Consider the following 18444-nt stretch of genomic DNA (forward strand, 5'->3'; position numbering starts at 1 on the left):
ACACCAACATCATAGAGAAAATGATCCATTAAAGCGTTTATATTTTCCATCTTTCTCTGAAGTCACAATTAAAATCAATAGCTGGAAAAGTAGAAGGGGAACAACTGGAAATAAAGAAGGTATTCTGCCTCAGAAGTCCGAGAAGGTAACAGCTGAGTTTTAATTCGAACCCTCAAATAAACAAATCCCTTTCCTTCTGCTTTTGCATTGACTAGATTGATTGCCAGATCATATATTTTTCAAAATGCAACTGCTACAAAAATCTAATTTGTTTCAAGTTTTCCCAGACCCATTGTGTTGAAGCAAATTACCCCTTGTTCTGCCTTTCCCTACCTCTGTGTTACTTGGATTTTCTCCATTTTCCTATTTCAGTTTGTTTTTAAGAATAGGCTCTTAATAGTAATGATCTCATTTATGTATTAGAAAATACCACTTCCCTCTTTAAATTATTATTTATCTGTTGTATCAAAATGATTTCATGGACTTACCATTTTACTATAAGAAGTTCTAGAATTATCTATCGTGCATGTCAGATTTTATTCCCAGAATTATACTATGTGCCAGACTTTGTTTCTAGAATACTGTGTGTCAGATTTTGAAAATTTGACTGTTGAACATGGGAGAAAAGGGCAATAATGCTAGTTAGAAAGACTGCCAACTGATGTTTCAATTGTTCATAAATAATAATTTACTCATATTTATGGTTTTTGTTTTCCAAATTTCTATGAGGCTATCACATTCTCTGTACTTTTATAGTGCCATGACAAATAGAAATTTCATAAATGCTTCTTCATAATATATATGCTTTTATAGGACAGCTAGGTCAAAGATAAGAATACCCAGTCTTGTATTGTGAAAATACATTTCTACTTTTACATGTAAGAAATATGTTTTATATTCCTTAAGTTTTTATTACTGTTTTATAAACTCTAAAAACATGCCTTTCATAAAAATATAGAGAGCTATCATATAGGATATCTAGGTGTATGATTCAATATTCAGGGGTAAACAGAAACTTCGAGATTTAGATAGTTTTACTAAATATGTGATATTATTTACATTACCCACTGCTGGAGGCAGTTTAAAAATATACAATTAGGAACTCATTTGAGACATCTCCTTAAAGGTTACTAGATAGCAAATGTTTGGATCTATTTTCAACGAATAAAATTATCATGGAATTAGTATATGTTTTTTGTGAAATGTAATATCTCAAATGCCATAATCTTTTTTCCACAATTTTAAGATCCAGGTAAAATAATGCAGCATAAAATCCTTTCTTGTTTCTAAATTTAATTGATTTAATCACTGGATTTAAATGCTTGGAAATTGTTCTGCTTGCCGATATTTGAATGCCAAATACATCATCTACAGTTCTAAAATGAATGTTGCAGTTTATATTTAGACAACTTAAAACACTGCCTTCTAAATTACCCCAAATAACCCACAGAAATGTCTAGAAAAACTGATAATAATGGATGTCAGGTGTCCTTACCATCAGCTTTCAGATAAGTATAACCTGTACAAGGCATAGAAAGTATTAGGGTCTTACGATGTAAATGCCTGTGCAGTTGCCCAGGCGATACAATGCACAGCACACACAGATTAATCTCAACTCTTTCAGAGCCTACGATCCCCATTTTAAAGATGGAGACACAAGAGCCAATAATCTTATTTATCTTCAGAGGCAAAATAAATTCAAGTTTTGCTGCTTTCAGAGATACCAATTTGCTTATTCTCTTTGATCAGTTTGGTTTGGATTGATTTCTTCTTCTTCCTACTTCCTGGGAGTTTTCAAAAACAAAATAATAAAGACATCTGATATAGAGAGATTCCTTGATAGTCAGGTGCACGGTCTCTCTTCTCTGGCTTCTAAGAAGAATCAGGGTTTTAGTCTTTCCTAGCACAGAGCACACACATCACACATAGGGTGGGGTGGGAGTGTATGTGGTGTAAAGTCCATAGAAGAGCTTACTCTTGGGGGACTGATACATAGTAAACTTTAAGCAAGATGATGAAAAAGAGGAAGAATGTTTACACTAAGTGTTCAAAATTAGAGCTGTGTGAATGACAGGAAGAGAGGAGACCTGTAACTTCTAAACTTCAGTCTTTCTTGTCCCACCTACACAATCTTTGCCTTACTCAAATACCTCCTATATTATTATTCAATTTTGGTTTTTACCCTATCTTTGCTCAAACAGATTTACTTCAAGAATAAAACTGAGGTTAAAATTGTAAGTTAAAAAAAAGCAGCATCCCTTACCATAAACAACTATAACAATAGATATAAAAACTACTAAACTTTAAATTATCCATCTGCATACAGCTTGAACCATTTTGATTTTCCATCAGCGGAATGCATGCTGCAATTCTGGGAAATGCCGCCCAAATAAAAGAATCCGCATTGTTGAATGGGAATGAAATCACTGAAAATTTCTTGGATAATATCACATGCCAATTAGTTTATAAAATAAACTTCTGGGGGTGCCTGCGTGGCTCAGTCGGTTAGGCGTCCGACTTTGGCTCAGGTCATGATATCGCAGTTTGTGAGTTCAAGCTCGTGTTAGGCTCTGCGCTGACAGCTCAGAGCCTAGAGCCTACTTCGGGTTCTGTGTCTCCCTCTCTCTCTCTCTGCCCCTGCCGTGCTCTTTCTCTGTCTTTCAATAATAAATAAACATTTAATTTTTTTTTTAAATAAACTTCCATATGACTGGTACCTGGATACTTGTATCCACATGTGTGGTGAACAGTCACCTGGCTGATGAGGTTTCAAGCAGGAAGTCCCAGCGGCTCCCCACAGTGTTTCCAGTAGCTTCTGGCAAATGTTTAAAACTCTTTGGCTTGAATTACTTTGGCTGAGTGGTTTCAAACCTTTTCAAGCAGTCAACCTTTTTTTTTTTTAAATTTTATTCAGATTAAGCAACATTTTAAAGATCAGGAAATGGAAGAGAAAATTTAGATTTTATTTGTACAAATATATTTTAGAGGTTCACTTTGAATAGTCAATCCATGAGAATAATGGACTTTTTCTGATCAACAGTTGCAGTATCACAGTCATCTTATTTTCACTGATTTCTGCATTTTGTTTCAGTTGTGTGGCATTGAAAATATCCTGAACCAAACAGCATGTGACGGTAAATGCTAGGAATGTTTTGCAACTCACGTGGTGGTCTTATACCATTTCTGGGAAGTGAAATAGTTGGACTTGTACCTTCAAAGCTAAGACCATTAACATAGCTGAAAACTGCTCACATTACTTGACAAGTCCTCACTGTTTGGCTAAAAAATACTTTGAAAGATGTTTTTTTAGGATACATGGACCCCTATGATTACAGCAGCGTTATTTACAAAAGCCAAGATATGGAAGCAGCCCAGGTGTCCAATGATTGATGAATGGATAAATAAAATGTGATATATAGAGAAAATGCAATATTATTCAGTCACTAAAAAGGAGGAAATTTTGCTATTGGCAATGGCATGGATGGAGCTAGAGAGGTTATAACACTAAGTGAAATAGGTTAGTCAGAGAAAAACATACCATAAGATAACACACATATGTGGAAACTAAAAACAAATGAGCAAAGGGGAAAAAAAGAGAGAGACAAACTAAGAAACAGACTCTTAACTATGGAGCACAAACTGATGGTTACTAGAAGGGGGGTGCATGGGGGATAGGTTAAGTAGGTGATGAGGATTAAGGAGTGCACCTGCTGTGATGAGTACCAGGAGATGTGTGGAACTGTTGAATCACTACAATGTGTACCTAAAACTAATATAACACTATATATTAACTAACTGGAATTAAAATAAAGACTTACAAAGTAAAATGCTGGTGAAGATAACTGACTGAAACACAAAAAAGAAAGCATAAATAATTTATAAGATATTCACATTATAGATTACTTTGTAACCACAAAATATAAATGATTAAAATGAGGGGCGCCTGGGTGGCTCCATCGGTTAAGCATCCGACTTCAGCTCAGGTCATGATCTCACTGTCTTCATGAGTTTGAGCCCTACGTCAGGCTCTGTGCTGATGGCTCAGAGCCTGGAGCCTACTTCGGATTCTGTGTCTCCCTCTCTCTCTGCCCCTCCCCTGCTCATGCTCTGTCTCTGTCTCTGTCTCAAAAATAAGTAAACACATTAAAATTTTTTTAAATAAATGAATAAAATGATATTCTGCCATGGAATGATTCCTAAGATATATAATCAAAAAAAAAAAAAAGGCAAGTATCAGAACAATGTATATGGTACAATCTCACTTATGTGCACAAAAAATAGAGTCTGTGAACATGCCTGGTATATAAGAACATGGCTGGTAGAAAAAGGCAGAGAGTCCATATTCTAAACCTGGAGTCCATATTCTAAACCTTACTTCTGTAAGGGCCAGACAAATATTTTCAACTTTGTGGCCATCCAGTCTTTAAGAAACAACTATTTAACTATACTGCTGTAACACGAAAGCTATTATAAACAATTATAGCAGGAATACAACTGAAAGGGCATGGCTGTGTTCCTGTAAAACTTCGTTTGCAAAAATTCTGTATGATTGATTTGGCCCCTAGGCCAGAGTTTGCCAACAACCCTAGTCGTTTTTTACTCTGTTTGCAGAGTAAGAAGTGAATTATTGCTAAAATCATTTACAAAAAAACATACTAGTGTATCATACATATTTAAAAAATATTAACAAACAGTGCCCAATCCAAAAAAACACAGTTTTTCAACTTTGTCAATACAAATTACTGTAAGATGCTACTTGTTATTTGGTTTAGATGTTCACTGGAAGTTTCAGTTAGTCAAATTCATCTTACTCCACATACTTAGCTGAAATTTTGTTTCAATTTCATTGCAGGCTCTTTGGTTGCAGTTGTGAGCATGTTTATACCACAAATCTCTCATAAAAGCGCACTTGCTGTTTAAGCTACTACAAGCCTAGTATTTTTGTGATGTACTTAATGCAATTTCTTTATGACAAAAATGCTTCCTAAAAATTCATTTCCATTTTCATTTAAAATAGTATTATTATCACTTTGTTTTCACTTCCATTGATTGTTATGTACTGTTTATTGCTTATGCCAAGTAAAAGTACTGAAGTTTGTGGGCCTTTTAATTGAATGTGATCATATACACTGTGGTGGTAATGTACCCTTATGTGCAATTATCCTATTAAATATACAAAGACATTAAGAGAGAGATAGCACATGAGCCGGGGAGAGGGGCAGAGGGAGGGAAAGAACCTCGAGCAGTATCCAAGCTCAGCACAGAGCCTGACATAGGACCTGATCCCATGGCCCTGGGATCATGACCTGAGCTGAAACCAAGAATCAGACGCTCGGCTGACCAAGCCACCCACATGGCCCATTACATAAATTTTTTTAAGTGACCGTTACAAAACTACAGATTTCCCAATTAATGGCACAGTTTTTACTCTTTTTATCTGTGCATACACACACACACACGTACACACGTGTGTGTGTGTGTACGTGTGTGTGTGTGTGCGTGTGTGTAGATATGCATATCTGTCTTTTTATCTATCTACTGAGAAAGAAGAAGAGGATAAGAAACAGGAGGAGGAGAGGAAGTTATTTTGTGGTAGCAGAATTTAATGATTTTAGAGTCATTAATATGATAAAATGTTTTATAGAACACACCTTACTGTGTTTTCATTATAGTTTTTTTTTCTTATATTTCCAAAATATGGCAATAATTGGTTTGAACCAAGGTTTCACAGAACCTCTGAAAAATTACAGTTATAACTCAATGGAACAAAGTTTGAAAAATAATGGTTTAGCTGAAGGCCTTTATTTCTTTTAAAATGCAAATACCTCTACTTTCATCTGCAATCAGTCATTTCTACATTAATGTGAGTGAATTTATTAGACATCCTTCTGAGGCTTGGATTTACTTCAGAAGAGAAGGAAGCAAAGATAAACTCAGTAACTGAAAGTAGTGGGAAAGACTGAGTTAATATTAGGGGTAGGAGCACTGAAGAACTACTTGGCCTACTTTACAATTTTGCTTAAAGACCATGGTGTCTATACTTAACACGCTTACTTATATTTCCAAAAACAAAACAAAAGACAAACCCACAAAGAAAATATCTACTGAGTTGGATGAGTGTGAATATGTTTCAGAATTGCATCCAACTGTTCTAAAATGTTCTGCTGGAACAATAATGTAATTAAACGAATTACTTATAATTTTGATCAACTTGAATTAAACCAAGCATAAAATTTCCAACCAGTGAAATTATTAACTGAAGATACTCTGATCCTATGCTGTGAGTGTCCTCAAAGATTGCAAGCAAATTAATTGTGCAGGAGTCCCAGATCAGAGACAGCATAACACAGATGAGGATTTAATGCTCTAAAACCTGGTCCCATACCTTTGGTTTATGACAGTTTCAAAGTGAAGAAAAAATAAGTAAACTCTTTCTTAATTTAAACCCTCCTATCAGATAAAATAATCTTTCTTTATTATAAGAATCTAGATACGTATGCTGCCTCTACTCTCCGTCCCCATCAAAAGCATTCTTACACTTTATGAAAACAAACATCCTTCCAATATACTAAAAGTTAGTTTAAATTATAAACTTTTTGCAGAGGCATATCAGAAAAGTTGTTTGTTAATATTTCAAGAAGGTATTTCCTAAAAAGGAAGTTATAGTACTAAATTTTTTTTTTTAGTTCTTTACTTACATATTTTCTAAGAGTAAAAAATATTAACTTGGATCTGAGCTAAAGAAATGTTTTCAACTAGAATTACATTTTTCATATTTCAAGCTAAAGTCAAGACTTATAATCATTTTATGTGAAATTGAAAATATATTTAGACTTAAAATACCGATTGATCTAACATTTAATACTATTGTTTTTGTGTCAAGATACTAAAAACAAAATCAAATGATAGAAATATGTACCACTTAGAAAAAGGGTCTACTAAGTAATAACTTTCGCTTCTTGAGTACTGAGTACATTTACTGTTGTACTGTAAATTGCAGAATAAATCTGCAATCAAATCTTAGAGGCATTTTGAAATACTTCTAGCTATTTTGTTGTCAAATATATCAAAATGGAAAAAAAAATCTAGATAAAGTTAATAAAAAGGAAATACAGGTTAGTATATTATTTAATATTCAGCTGATAAGGTCATTTTTAATAAGGGAATTGTTCTTGTCTGAAGATTAAACTCAAACAACTTAGCATCATGGGTTTCAAGAGAGGGAACAAAAAAGTTGAGCCAAATCGGTTATGAACATACTTTGGTTACTGCTCATACAGTGACCTTCGGAAACACTGATTTCTACTGTTTTTCCCTTTGTGGTGAGAAAAAAATGTACTTGAAGTCACAAACCCTACAGGTTTGTAGTTTCTTCTTTCCCGAACTTACGAAAACTTGGCCCTAATAGTTCCACAACCGTAAGTAAGAAGACAGTGGGAAGAAAGAAGTTCTTGTACAGTTAATGGGCAATGACAGTCTCTGGCAGTATTTCTGGCTGATTCTTCTGTGCTTTATTTCAGGTGTGTATCCTGATAAAAAGCATACAGAGGGGCGAGAGTGAGGCCAGCAGAGGCCAGGGAGGCCAGAGCAATAGGGGTTGTATAGACACTCGTCCCGGTCGAGCACAGTCACGAGTTTGACAAACTTTAACAGCTTGAGAGGTGAATGTAGCTGGCAGCCAAACACTGAGAATAATTCAGATTTCTATCTGGAATATCAACATGCAAAGGACATGTCAAGTATTGGTATGTAGTAACCACATAAATATTGGAAATTATTATAAATATTATATATATATAACTTTTTTAAATTATATGGATTATATTACTAATATATATGTACTCAGTGCTTCCCTAGAAAGAGAAGCAGAGATTTTTAAGTCGGATCTTAGTACGGTCCTTGAACTAATTTTAATACGTAGGAGATTTTTTACTAATTTTCTTAGAATATTAACCTTATATTTAAATATAGATACAATATTAATGTCAACAACCCCTACGGAAATAATTATATCTAATTCCCTTCATTTTATGATTCATATGGTACAAACCTAGTCACTTCTTCTATATGTGTCTCCTCCAAAAAAACACTTTTCTCGATGTTTTCATATAGTAATATTAACTCTGAGTATGAAGCATTTATATTAACTTGGCGTATATGTGCTTGTACTAAACTACATGACTCTTCAGGATTTACCTCTTTAGGATTACCTACATGTTTAAGGGGCTTCAAAAGCTTTTGTCATTGACAGGTTGTAATAAGCACTCCTTTCAAGAGAATAGTACCTAATATTTTCTCTGTTAATCTTTGTCACCCTCATGGTCACCATATTCCATATAACATAAGTAACTGCCAGGTACCGAAACTTGAATCAGATACCTGAAGACAAGGAATGATAAAGCTATTTCCTACCACCATAAAGCCTACCAACCATCTTCACATGTTACTGTGTTACTTATTTTTTAAATATATTTATTTATTTTTCTTGGGTCTATAAGCCTGTAACCTCTCCATATTCTGTCTTTGCTACACTGAGCAAGCCAATATGCTTTCTGATGGCCATCTGAATGCCATCAATGGTATTAATTAGATTCTGGAAAGTCAAAGAAATGAACAAAATTACTGAAGCACGATTATGAGAATACTACCAATTTAGTATCTTTGTCTATAAAATCTATCAACGAGAATTAGTTGTCTTGTCCCACAAGACATTACCACGAAATTGAAAATTCTGATCCACAGCTATTCTACCCCATTTTTTTAAGTCTTTTACGATCTGTTTCCCAGGTCTCCCAATTGTTGTTATAAAATTTCTGGAAAAATAACAGCAGCTAACCAAAATTTTTTGTGGGATATTTAAACATGTCATTATAGAGCAACACCTAAATGTAAGATAGCTTGGATGTCATAGCCTGACTGAACAAAGCCAAAAAATAAAAAAATCTTGTAACACAACGTTAGAAAAGCCTTAACAAGGCTCTTGTTATAACAACTCAAACATCTTGACTAAGATGATCACATTTCAGAACTTAATGTGCAATATATCCTATAATCTTATCCACTTAATACCCACATGTATTCAATTTTCTGTGGGGAAGGAGAATAAAAAAAAAATGAGATCCAAAGAAGGAAAAAAATCAATGAAAAATACAACCAGTGTATATGTGATTTTAGAATATATTATGATATAACTAAATTACACATACATATCTGATTGTATGAAAAATATAACTGCATATATACGTAGACTGTAGTGCAATGGAAAAGTCTTTAATTTTAACGTAGCCTCAAAAGCAGGTTAAGAAGCAAGTTAACACAATTAAATGAGAGAAAACTAACCTTGACTTGCAAACTTCAACTCCTTAGCATCTGTGAGTGTAGTCCTTTTGTCAGACCCTTTTTTCTCTATTCGGCGGTGGCTTCGTCTTTTCTTAGACTCTCCCCAAAGATTGGATCCACCATGCATGCTCGGTATATTCAAAATAGCAATTCCTTCCAGAGAGATGTTTATTAAATCTATTTGTACTCCATCACACTGATCAGTAAAAAGAACAAAGAAAAAAAAAAAAAAAACAGTAAGATATTTGATCATCCTTTCCTTGATTTCTTCTTTTGCACTTCCTTATCTTTCAATAGCAGCTTTTAAGTCCACAATCTTGTCCTATTTAAAAAAACCATTCAAGAACACTTAAATGACTACGCTAAATGTCAATATGAAAGGTAAAGGAGACATTAACATTAACCAGCTATCAATTAAACATATCTTTAAACATGATCAAATTAAATCATCAGTCTATCTTTATTTAGAGAAACCCATTGGGAAGGACACACATTAGTGTCTGTGTGTCCAGCTAGCAATTTCCGACGTGCTGCAAAGAAGTTGAGTCTAGGAAACCTGGTCAACACTCAGGCAGAAATTTTTTTAAATGTTTATTTATTTTTGAGAGAAAGAGAGAGAGAGACAGAACATAAATGGGGTAAGGGCAGAGAGAGAGGGAGACACAGAATCCGAAGCAGGCTCCAGGCTCTGAGCTGCCAGCACAGAGCCCCATGTGGGACTTGAACTCACGAGTCAGGCAGAACTTTTTGTGACCGCCTCCTACTTAGAACACGCTGCAAGCCACTATTGAAGGAAAATAAGGAAGCAATTCATATTTGTGATCTCACTTGGTTGATCAGAGAAAGAAGCAGCTTAATAGACTTTGGGGGGAAAAAAAGTAAAAAAAAAAAACAGCAGTTCAGAGACCTGAATTACATCACAGGGGCCAAGGATGGTTTCTGGCACTAGGTTAAGTTCCAAGCACAGTATCAAAAGGCAATGAGAGGCACTGTTGTCCGAAGGAATATGGAGGAGCAGGACCAGGCAGGCTGAGTGAGAGCAATGCCAAGAACAGCAGTAAAAGCAATCTCCAACCCACCATTACTTTATAGCTGCTTTAACAACAAATGGAAGAATAAAAATAATTAATCAGCCACAGTTTTTTGTTCACCTGGTGACAAAACAACCCTTTTGATTATGAAAAATATGAAACTTTCTAACAGACCAGGCTCTGTGATATTCAGAGTGGTCACTTTTTAATTCTTTGATTTTTCTGTTCATTTTTACTGAGGGACACGTGTGGAGAATGGCAAGGCCATGCTGTATTTTTGGAATTATTATTTATTTGTTCGTTCACTTTGAGGTTTCTAAAATGGCACTTACTGTGAATTTATCCCAGATACTGTTTTCCCTTCGTCAGCTGATATGAGCTGATATGAGAAGAGATGCAAATATGTAACACTTTGTTTTACAAAGAACTTTGTTAGGGATATGCACTTCCTAAACTGAAGTCTATCTGCAGTGGGGCTGTTTTATTTGCCACGCGTTATTTCAGAAACAAACAACACTGATACTGACTTCATCTGTCTCTCATGGAAAGGATGAATTTTTGAACCTAGAAGAGATAATGCTCCACCTAAATGAAAAGACAAAAAACAAACAAGAAATCTCTCTTTTTTCCACATTTGTGTCTTCGTGCCGAATCTAATCCTGCATCTTGTTCGCTAAAATATAAAAACTGTGAAATAAAGCAACACATCTTGAGTCTACTTGGCAGGGCTAGAAACAAATTCTAGCGAAGGTGCCAAGTTTTCATTCAATTTGTTTCAAAGGGGGTGAAACCAAGGTCTGGATGATGCCTTTTTTCCCCCCTAGAAACAAGCGATTTTTTTTTCCTCCTTTTCATGTATTAAATTAAGATGATTTCTTTTTACTAAAGAATTCTGCTCATGTGTATACTCACTTACTGCTATATATTCTAGATAAACAGATATTAATTTCATAATTAAAAGTAATCTTGTGTAAATACCCTGCAGGCCTCAATGAATCAAACACATACTGTGTGTCAGCCCTCCCACTGTCTTCAAGTGGAATGTACTGGCTGGATAATTAGATAGTACATATTTTTTAACCTTATTTGCATGCATATTATATCTTTTGCACACTGACAAGCAGCAGTAACAACAAAAGTCAGATTACCACAGGGAATTCCCACAAAGAAGTCTTCATTCCTTATAATTTGCAGCCTAAATTAAAATAATTTGATCTTTGACAAGGATGAAATGTCAAGCAGAAGGGGGTCCTCTACAAGCCACGGCCTGTGGCTTCTGAAATCTGCCTAATTTATGTCAGTCACTTCTTAATACATATTTAAGTATTACACGAAAAAGATGATAAATATGCAATCTGACACCTTTGGTATTTCCCTGCTGTTAATTTATAAAGGTCTGGCTTTCCCCAAACTGACTAAAATCATTTAAATAACAGAAGAATTGTGAAATAAGCTAGAGTTAGGGCCTGGCTTCCATTTTCACTCAATATTGAACACAGCAGGTAGTACACTAAGACAATTATTTGACTAGGCCTTAGAACCCCACTGTGACAAGTTACTTTCAGAATTAGTGAAGGAGTATTCCTTTGTTCATCTGCAGAAAAGGAGAGCGGTTGCAAACAGGCTTTTTCGTTTTAATTGAACTAGGGGAGTTACATGTGACAATTGAAAAATACCAGTGTATACTATTATTCATGTTTTCACTTTTCCAAGTCTCCTCACGTGTAGTTTCAAGGAAACAGAGCAAGCAGCTTTCGGAAAAATGAAAAAAAAAAATCCTCAAGGAGTCCCATAGAAGGACTAATGAAGAACACTGAGTTTTCGATGAGAGCAGGACAACGTACTTACATAAATTGCTATTTATTAATGATTTGTTTCCACTAGTTCTTGACCCCAGGTTACCTTCCTCTGTTTGCTTTAACATTTTGTTCATTAGTCTGGAAAATTTCGGGGCTAGTTCAGATGGAGACCAGGAATTGTAGCACACCAATTGAGTGCATGGAAATAAAAGCTGACGTGAAGGCTATGAAATATAAACAAGTTATAATACTGTGTCACATAATATTTTCATCCGCTTTGAAGATTTATGATTCTTAAAAAGGTAGCTACAGAGGAAAGAATATAAAAGCTTAAAAGCTAACAGCCTCAGTTAGTCAATAAATCCTGAATATTTTTATTATGTAGAAAAAAGGTCGTTAACATATAGTACTATGGGAGCTATTTGCAGACTGTGATGCTATGAGGCCACTGTCCATTCTTTTCAGTTTTAATTTGGAAGATCTTATCCACACACAAATTTACCTAAAAGAAATGAAGATGGTTTAATTTTTTTCTGCCAGTGTAGTTTAATCCTTGCTTACAAACAAACATACCTTGCACCAAATTATGCAGAGATGTTAAAGACAAACTTTTATAAATAAATGTATTGTTTGAGATTCAGTTAACATGTCATTTGATAGGAAAATTCAGAATGTGAGGAACTTAGGAGAGTTATAAGTGTGGATAGATTTGATGAGATATAATTAATGATACCCTGTAAATATTTTTCCATTGGAGTCTAATTCTTTGCCCAGGTCAAATAAAAATTATCCATAATTTGATTTAATCAAGCATACAGACATTGCTTTGTTCATTATATAAAGTAGCCTGGAGTAAAATAGCTTATGTGTACTTTTAGAAGAGTTTCTTCAAATTCATATGGATTCGTAACACCCAATTATGTATGTATTTGCAGAGAACAACAGCAAATCCACTAATTAAAACACACCAGTACAGGGGTGCCTGGGTGGCTCAATTGGTTCAGCATCCAACTTTGGCTCAGGTCATGATCTCACGGTTCGTGAGTTCGAGTCTCATGGAGTCTGCTTCGGATTCTGTGTCTCCCTCTCCCTCTCGTGCCATGTCTCTCTGTGTCTCTCAGACATAAAAAAAACACTAAAATTTTTTTAAAATAAAATTAAAAAAAATTAAAAAAATAAAACACTCCTGTACACATAAATGGCCTAACAGCATCTCTCCTGATGTTTGAAGGCTGGGGTACTCTATATTTTCCCGTGGGTAAGCTCACTGTTTTTTGAAATGCATTTTATGACTTCTATCTACAAAAGACAGTGTGGTATAGGGGCCCAGGGCATGCCTTTTAAGTGATTTTAGTATTAGCTGGCAGTCCAGTGGTAGTGATAGAAGTCTTCATTGTGGATAATCGCAAGACGACTTTCAGAGAAGAATGGGAGCTGGTAGGCAAGCGAGAGAAAGATGGAGGCAAACCCGAAAACAGGAAACTTTGAGGCCTGTACCACGCATGCACACACACAGTTGCTAAACATGTTGATGATAATATCGCTGGCTCAAGATATCCAGCATTAGCCATAAGTATCAGCAGAAAATCAGTTGAGTTTTACATATTTTTCTTTTTTAATAGATACTGCGAAGGCTAAAAATTATTGCTGGGATATTAGAATTCTTACCAGAAGTTATCTCATTAAAAATAACTTCTGCTAAACAGAAGAGAATATTCATTCATCTCTTGGTCATTCACTCTGTTTTTACTTGTCTCATTTCTTCTTCATTCTCCTAAGAAAAATTACGATGTTTTATCTTAATAAAATAACACTATGCCCCACCCCTACCACATTTCTTACTCTCTTGTGGAATAAGAAGTTGTTTATGTTTTGGATTTAACGAGTCCAACTTTTGTTTTTAGTGACATTTGTTGAGGTCCACACTTTTATAGTCTCCTTTCTTACTGCTTTTAGAATTTCATTAGCAAAAAAAAAAAAAAATCACCTAGAAAGCTTTAGAAGAGAGGATAGATCTTGTAAGTGTCCTTCTCTCTCTCTCTCTCTCTCTCTCTCTCTCTCTCTGTCTCTGACACACACACACACATAAACACACACACACAGACACACACACATACACACACACACACACTTCACAAAGAGGGAAGGTGATGGGTATGCTGATGGCATTGATTGTGGTGATGGATTCATGGGTACACATTTATCCCCAAACTCATCAAGTTGTATATATTAAGTATGTACAGTTTTTGGTATGTCAAACATGCCTCAATAAAGTTGTTAAAAAATGTCCGTCCACAAATTTTATTTCACCGCCCCAAGACTGTGGTTTGGTATGGCTGAGACCCAGCTAAGGTGCTCTATATATGTGTTGAAGGAGTATCCAAGGTAATTGTGATACAGATGGGACAGAGGCTGAGCTATAAAAGTTTGCCCCATTGTCTTTAAAAGCTCAGTGTTTTGCAGATTACTGGGTAGGAAGAATCTTCACTGTAGAATCCTTCTGGATTTATTTTGTGTCCCTGAGGCTTCTTGCCCTTTGTTAATCCTGGAGATCATTTTGGTTTTTATAGAAGTACTTAATCACTAAAACAAATCTTAGCGCTTTGGAATGGAAATTCTAACCCTCAAAACATACCATCTTTCTTAGTCTCAGAAATTAACCAAAAGACTGAAAAACTTTGGAAAATGGACTATTCTACTTTCTCATGAATGTTGCCTGGTACATGGAACAAATTAAAAGTCCACCAACTTTAGAGCTTCATTTCCAGATGTTGACCTATGACTCTTAGGTGCACATCTATGCCCCAAATAGTTTAACACAAACTTTGCTTTTAACATATCTTCTAATTTTAAGACTTTTCATTGTATTATTTATCTTTTGTAACAAAGAGAATAATTTAAATTTTTAAAATTAAAAATTTCACCTTTGTTCATCTCTCTTTCACGTCATATATATGCCTGCATGCTATATATATTACACATGTTATATATATCATATATATTTTCCTATTATATATATCATTTCCAATTTATTTATTTCCTTAGATTTACACATTTTGTCAGCAACACAATTCTTGTTTCTCTTAAATTATTAAATAACATGCTCATTTGCTCATCTCTGTAGTGGAAATATATGGGAACCTCTCTAATTGATTGACAAAGACTTAAATCAGACAATGTATACACACTGCTTAGCACCAAGAAGACAGTATACTTAATAAGAGATAAAAATTAGCTATTATTATCAACTCTTATACCATGGTATTCATATTTTTCCAAATATTCATCCCTTTTGGAAAAAGTTTCCTCTATGAAAAAGAAAAGTGAAATAAAGTGTCACAGAGCAAATAGTTTGTTTTGAAGAAGCTGCTGATAAAGCATGTATCTACTTGAGGTACTCTTGTATTTTTATCTTTAGTTATGTATTTTCAAATCATGGTTGGTACAGTTTTAGGCCAAGTAGGGAGCAACAGCAAACAGAATCCAATTTCCAAATTACCGTTTTTGTTATATTAAATTATAAAGTAACCTTGAGGGTAGAAAGGCATATTTTGCTACTATGATAGACTGGATTCATTAAAAAGTGAGTAGAAAAGCCGGTTTTGCGTTACCATCTATACACACAAACACACACACACACACACACACACACACACACACACCCCTCAAGTTTTAGAACTGAGATAAATACATAACATTATAACAGTATTCAGGATATGCAACAAGAAAGTGGTGAGGGCATGGCACTGGTTCTGATTTATACATGATATTGCAATGTGACCCCAAATATGCCGGTAAATGCAGAGCTAGGAAGCCAGATTTGGAGGGCTTGTAAAAGTAAGACACCAGGAAGAATAACTTATTCTAGGTGCCCATATTTCTTGGGGGGGGGCATTCTAAATCAATTTTCTGTAGAATATAAAGCTGTGTGAAACAAAACCATACAATTTTATCATTAAAACTTTTTTTTTCATAAAATGTGCTTTATTTTCATTTTCATTCAAATGAATGTCCTTTGTTATGTTTTCTAAATCTCTCTTTTTTTTTTTTTTTTTTTACCTTTTTGACATATAATGTTATATTCTAGATCAACATGTTATTAAATTAAGACTTTATTTTTTGGGGGGGTGGTGCCTGGAGTTGGTTAACCGTCTAACTCTTGATCTCGGCTCACGTCATGATCTCACAGTTTTGTGGGTTTGAGTCCCGCATCAGGCTCCTCGCTGACAGTGTGGAGCCTGTTTAGAATTGTCTCCCTCTCTATCTGCCCCTTCCCCACTCACGTTTTCTCTGTTTCTCTCATGCAGCTTAAGGTTCACCACAGAATTCAAGGGGACGTACAGAGATTTCCCATCTATCTAACAGACAGGCACAGCATCCCCATTTATCAGCGTCCTGGATTGAGTGGTAAATTTGTTACAACTGATGAACCTACATTGACACATCACAATCATCTAAAGCCCATAGTCTGCATTAGGGTTCACTCCAACTGTTCATTCCTTGGGTTTGAACAAACCAAGGAAGTTTTCTACCATTGTTATATTTTACAGAGTATTATAACTGCCCTAACATCCTCTCTTTGCTCTGCCTGTTCATCTCTCCTTCTCCCCACAACCCCTGAAAACCATTGATCTTTTTACTGTCTTACAGTTTTACTTTTCCAGAAGGTCATATGTTGGCATCATACAGTATGCAGCTTTTTCAGATTGGCTTCTTTCACTTAGGAAAACACATTTCAGTTTCCTCCATGTGTTTTGAAGGCTTGATAGCTAATTTCTTTTTAGCACTAAATAATATTCCATTGTTTGAATGTATCATAGTCTTTTTATCCATTCACCTACTGAAGGATCTCTTGTTTTCTTCCAAGTTTTGCAATTATTAAACTTGTAAACAACCGTGTGCACGTTTTTGTGTTGATATAACTTTCCAGCTCCTTTAGGTAAATACCAAGGAAGATGATTGCTGGATCATATGGTAAGAATATGTTTAGTTTTGTAACAAACCACCAAACTGTCTTTCAAAGTGGCTGTACCATTTTGCATTCCCACAAGCAATAAATGAGAGTTCCTACTGCTGCACCTCTTCACAAGCATTTGGTGTTTTGGTGTAGTGCTGTATCTCATTAATGTTTTAATTTAAATTTCTCTGATGATGTGATATGGAGCATCATCTCATGTGGTGATTTGCCACCTGTATGTCTTTTTTTGGTGAGGTATCTGTGAAAGTCTTTGGCCCATTTTTTTCAGTGGAGTGGTTTATTTCCTTATTAAGTTTTAAGAGTCTGTATATTTTGGGTTAACAGTCTCTTATCAGATATATCTTCTGCAATTATTTTCTGTCTGTGGCTTATTTTCTCATTCTTTTGACAACGTCTTTCACAGAGAAGAAGTTTTTAATTTCAGTGAAGTTCAGCTTATCAATTATTTCTTCTACTGTTTGTGCGCCTTTGGTGTTGTATCTAAAAGGCATCACCACACTCAAGGCCATCTAGATTTCCTCCTATGTTATCTTCTAGAAGTTTTATAGTCGCATGTTTTACATTTAGGTTCTTGATACATTTTGAGTTCACTTTTGTTAAGAGTGAATTCATTTCTTTTAGATTGTTTTTTTGTTTGTTAGTGGACATCCAGTTATTCTAGCACCATTAGTAAAAAAACACTTCCTTTGCTGCATTGCATTGGCTTTCTTCCTTTGTCAAAGAAGCTTGAGTATATTTATGGGGTGGGTCTATTTCTAGGCCCTCTATTCTATTCCATTGATCTGTTTGCCTCTTCTTTCATCAGTACGACACTGTCTTGATTACTGTGGCTTTATAGTAAGCCGTGAAGTCAGGTAGTGTCAGTCCTCCAGCTTTATTCTTCTCCTGCAATATTGTGTTGGACATCCTGGCTCTTTTGACTCCCCATAGGAACTTTATAATCATTTTGTTAGTACTCACTCACCCACAAATCTGCTGGGATTTTGACTGTGATTGTAGTGAACCAATTGATCAAGGTGGGAAGAATTGACATCCTGACAATAATGAGTTTTCCTATCCATGAATTCTCTCTCCTAGTTCAACATTTTTTTCAGTCAGTGTTCAGTGGTAGGATAAAGCAAGGAGAAGTGCAAGAGGCTTCAGAGTATTCACCCTAAGTTCAACCAGAAGTCATACTTTTATTTTTTTCATTTTTGCCTTCTATGGATTTTCTTTGAGCATAGGTTTCTGAGGGTAAAACAATGCTCAAAATCCACTTTATTGAGAATTTCTTAAAATAATTATTTTAAAGGTAAAG

The 18444-nt window shown here is 35.0% G+C and overlaps 1 protein-coding gene across 1 annotated transcript in view; it reads right to left on the reverse strand.

The window, feature by feature from the left end:
• DGKB (diacylglycerol kinase beta) overlaps positions 1–18444 on the reverse strand; it is a 718768-nt gene that overhangs the window by 168759 nt on the left and 531565 nt on the right. The window contains exon 23 of the mRNA XM_049641565.1: positions 9340–9535. Coding sequence (XP_049497522.1) covers positions 9340–9535 — 196 coding nt within the window. The remainder of the gene's footprint in view (positions 1–9339; positions 9536–18444) is intronic.

The sequence above is a fragment of the Panthera uncia genome, chromosome A2 (genome assembly GCF_023721935.1).
Source record: "Panthera uncia isolate 11264 chromosome A2, Puncia_PCG_1.0, whole genome shotgun sequence".
Lineage (NCBI taxonomy): Eukaryota > Metazoa > Chordata > Mammalia > Carnivora > Felidae > Panthera > Panthera uncia.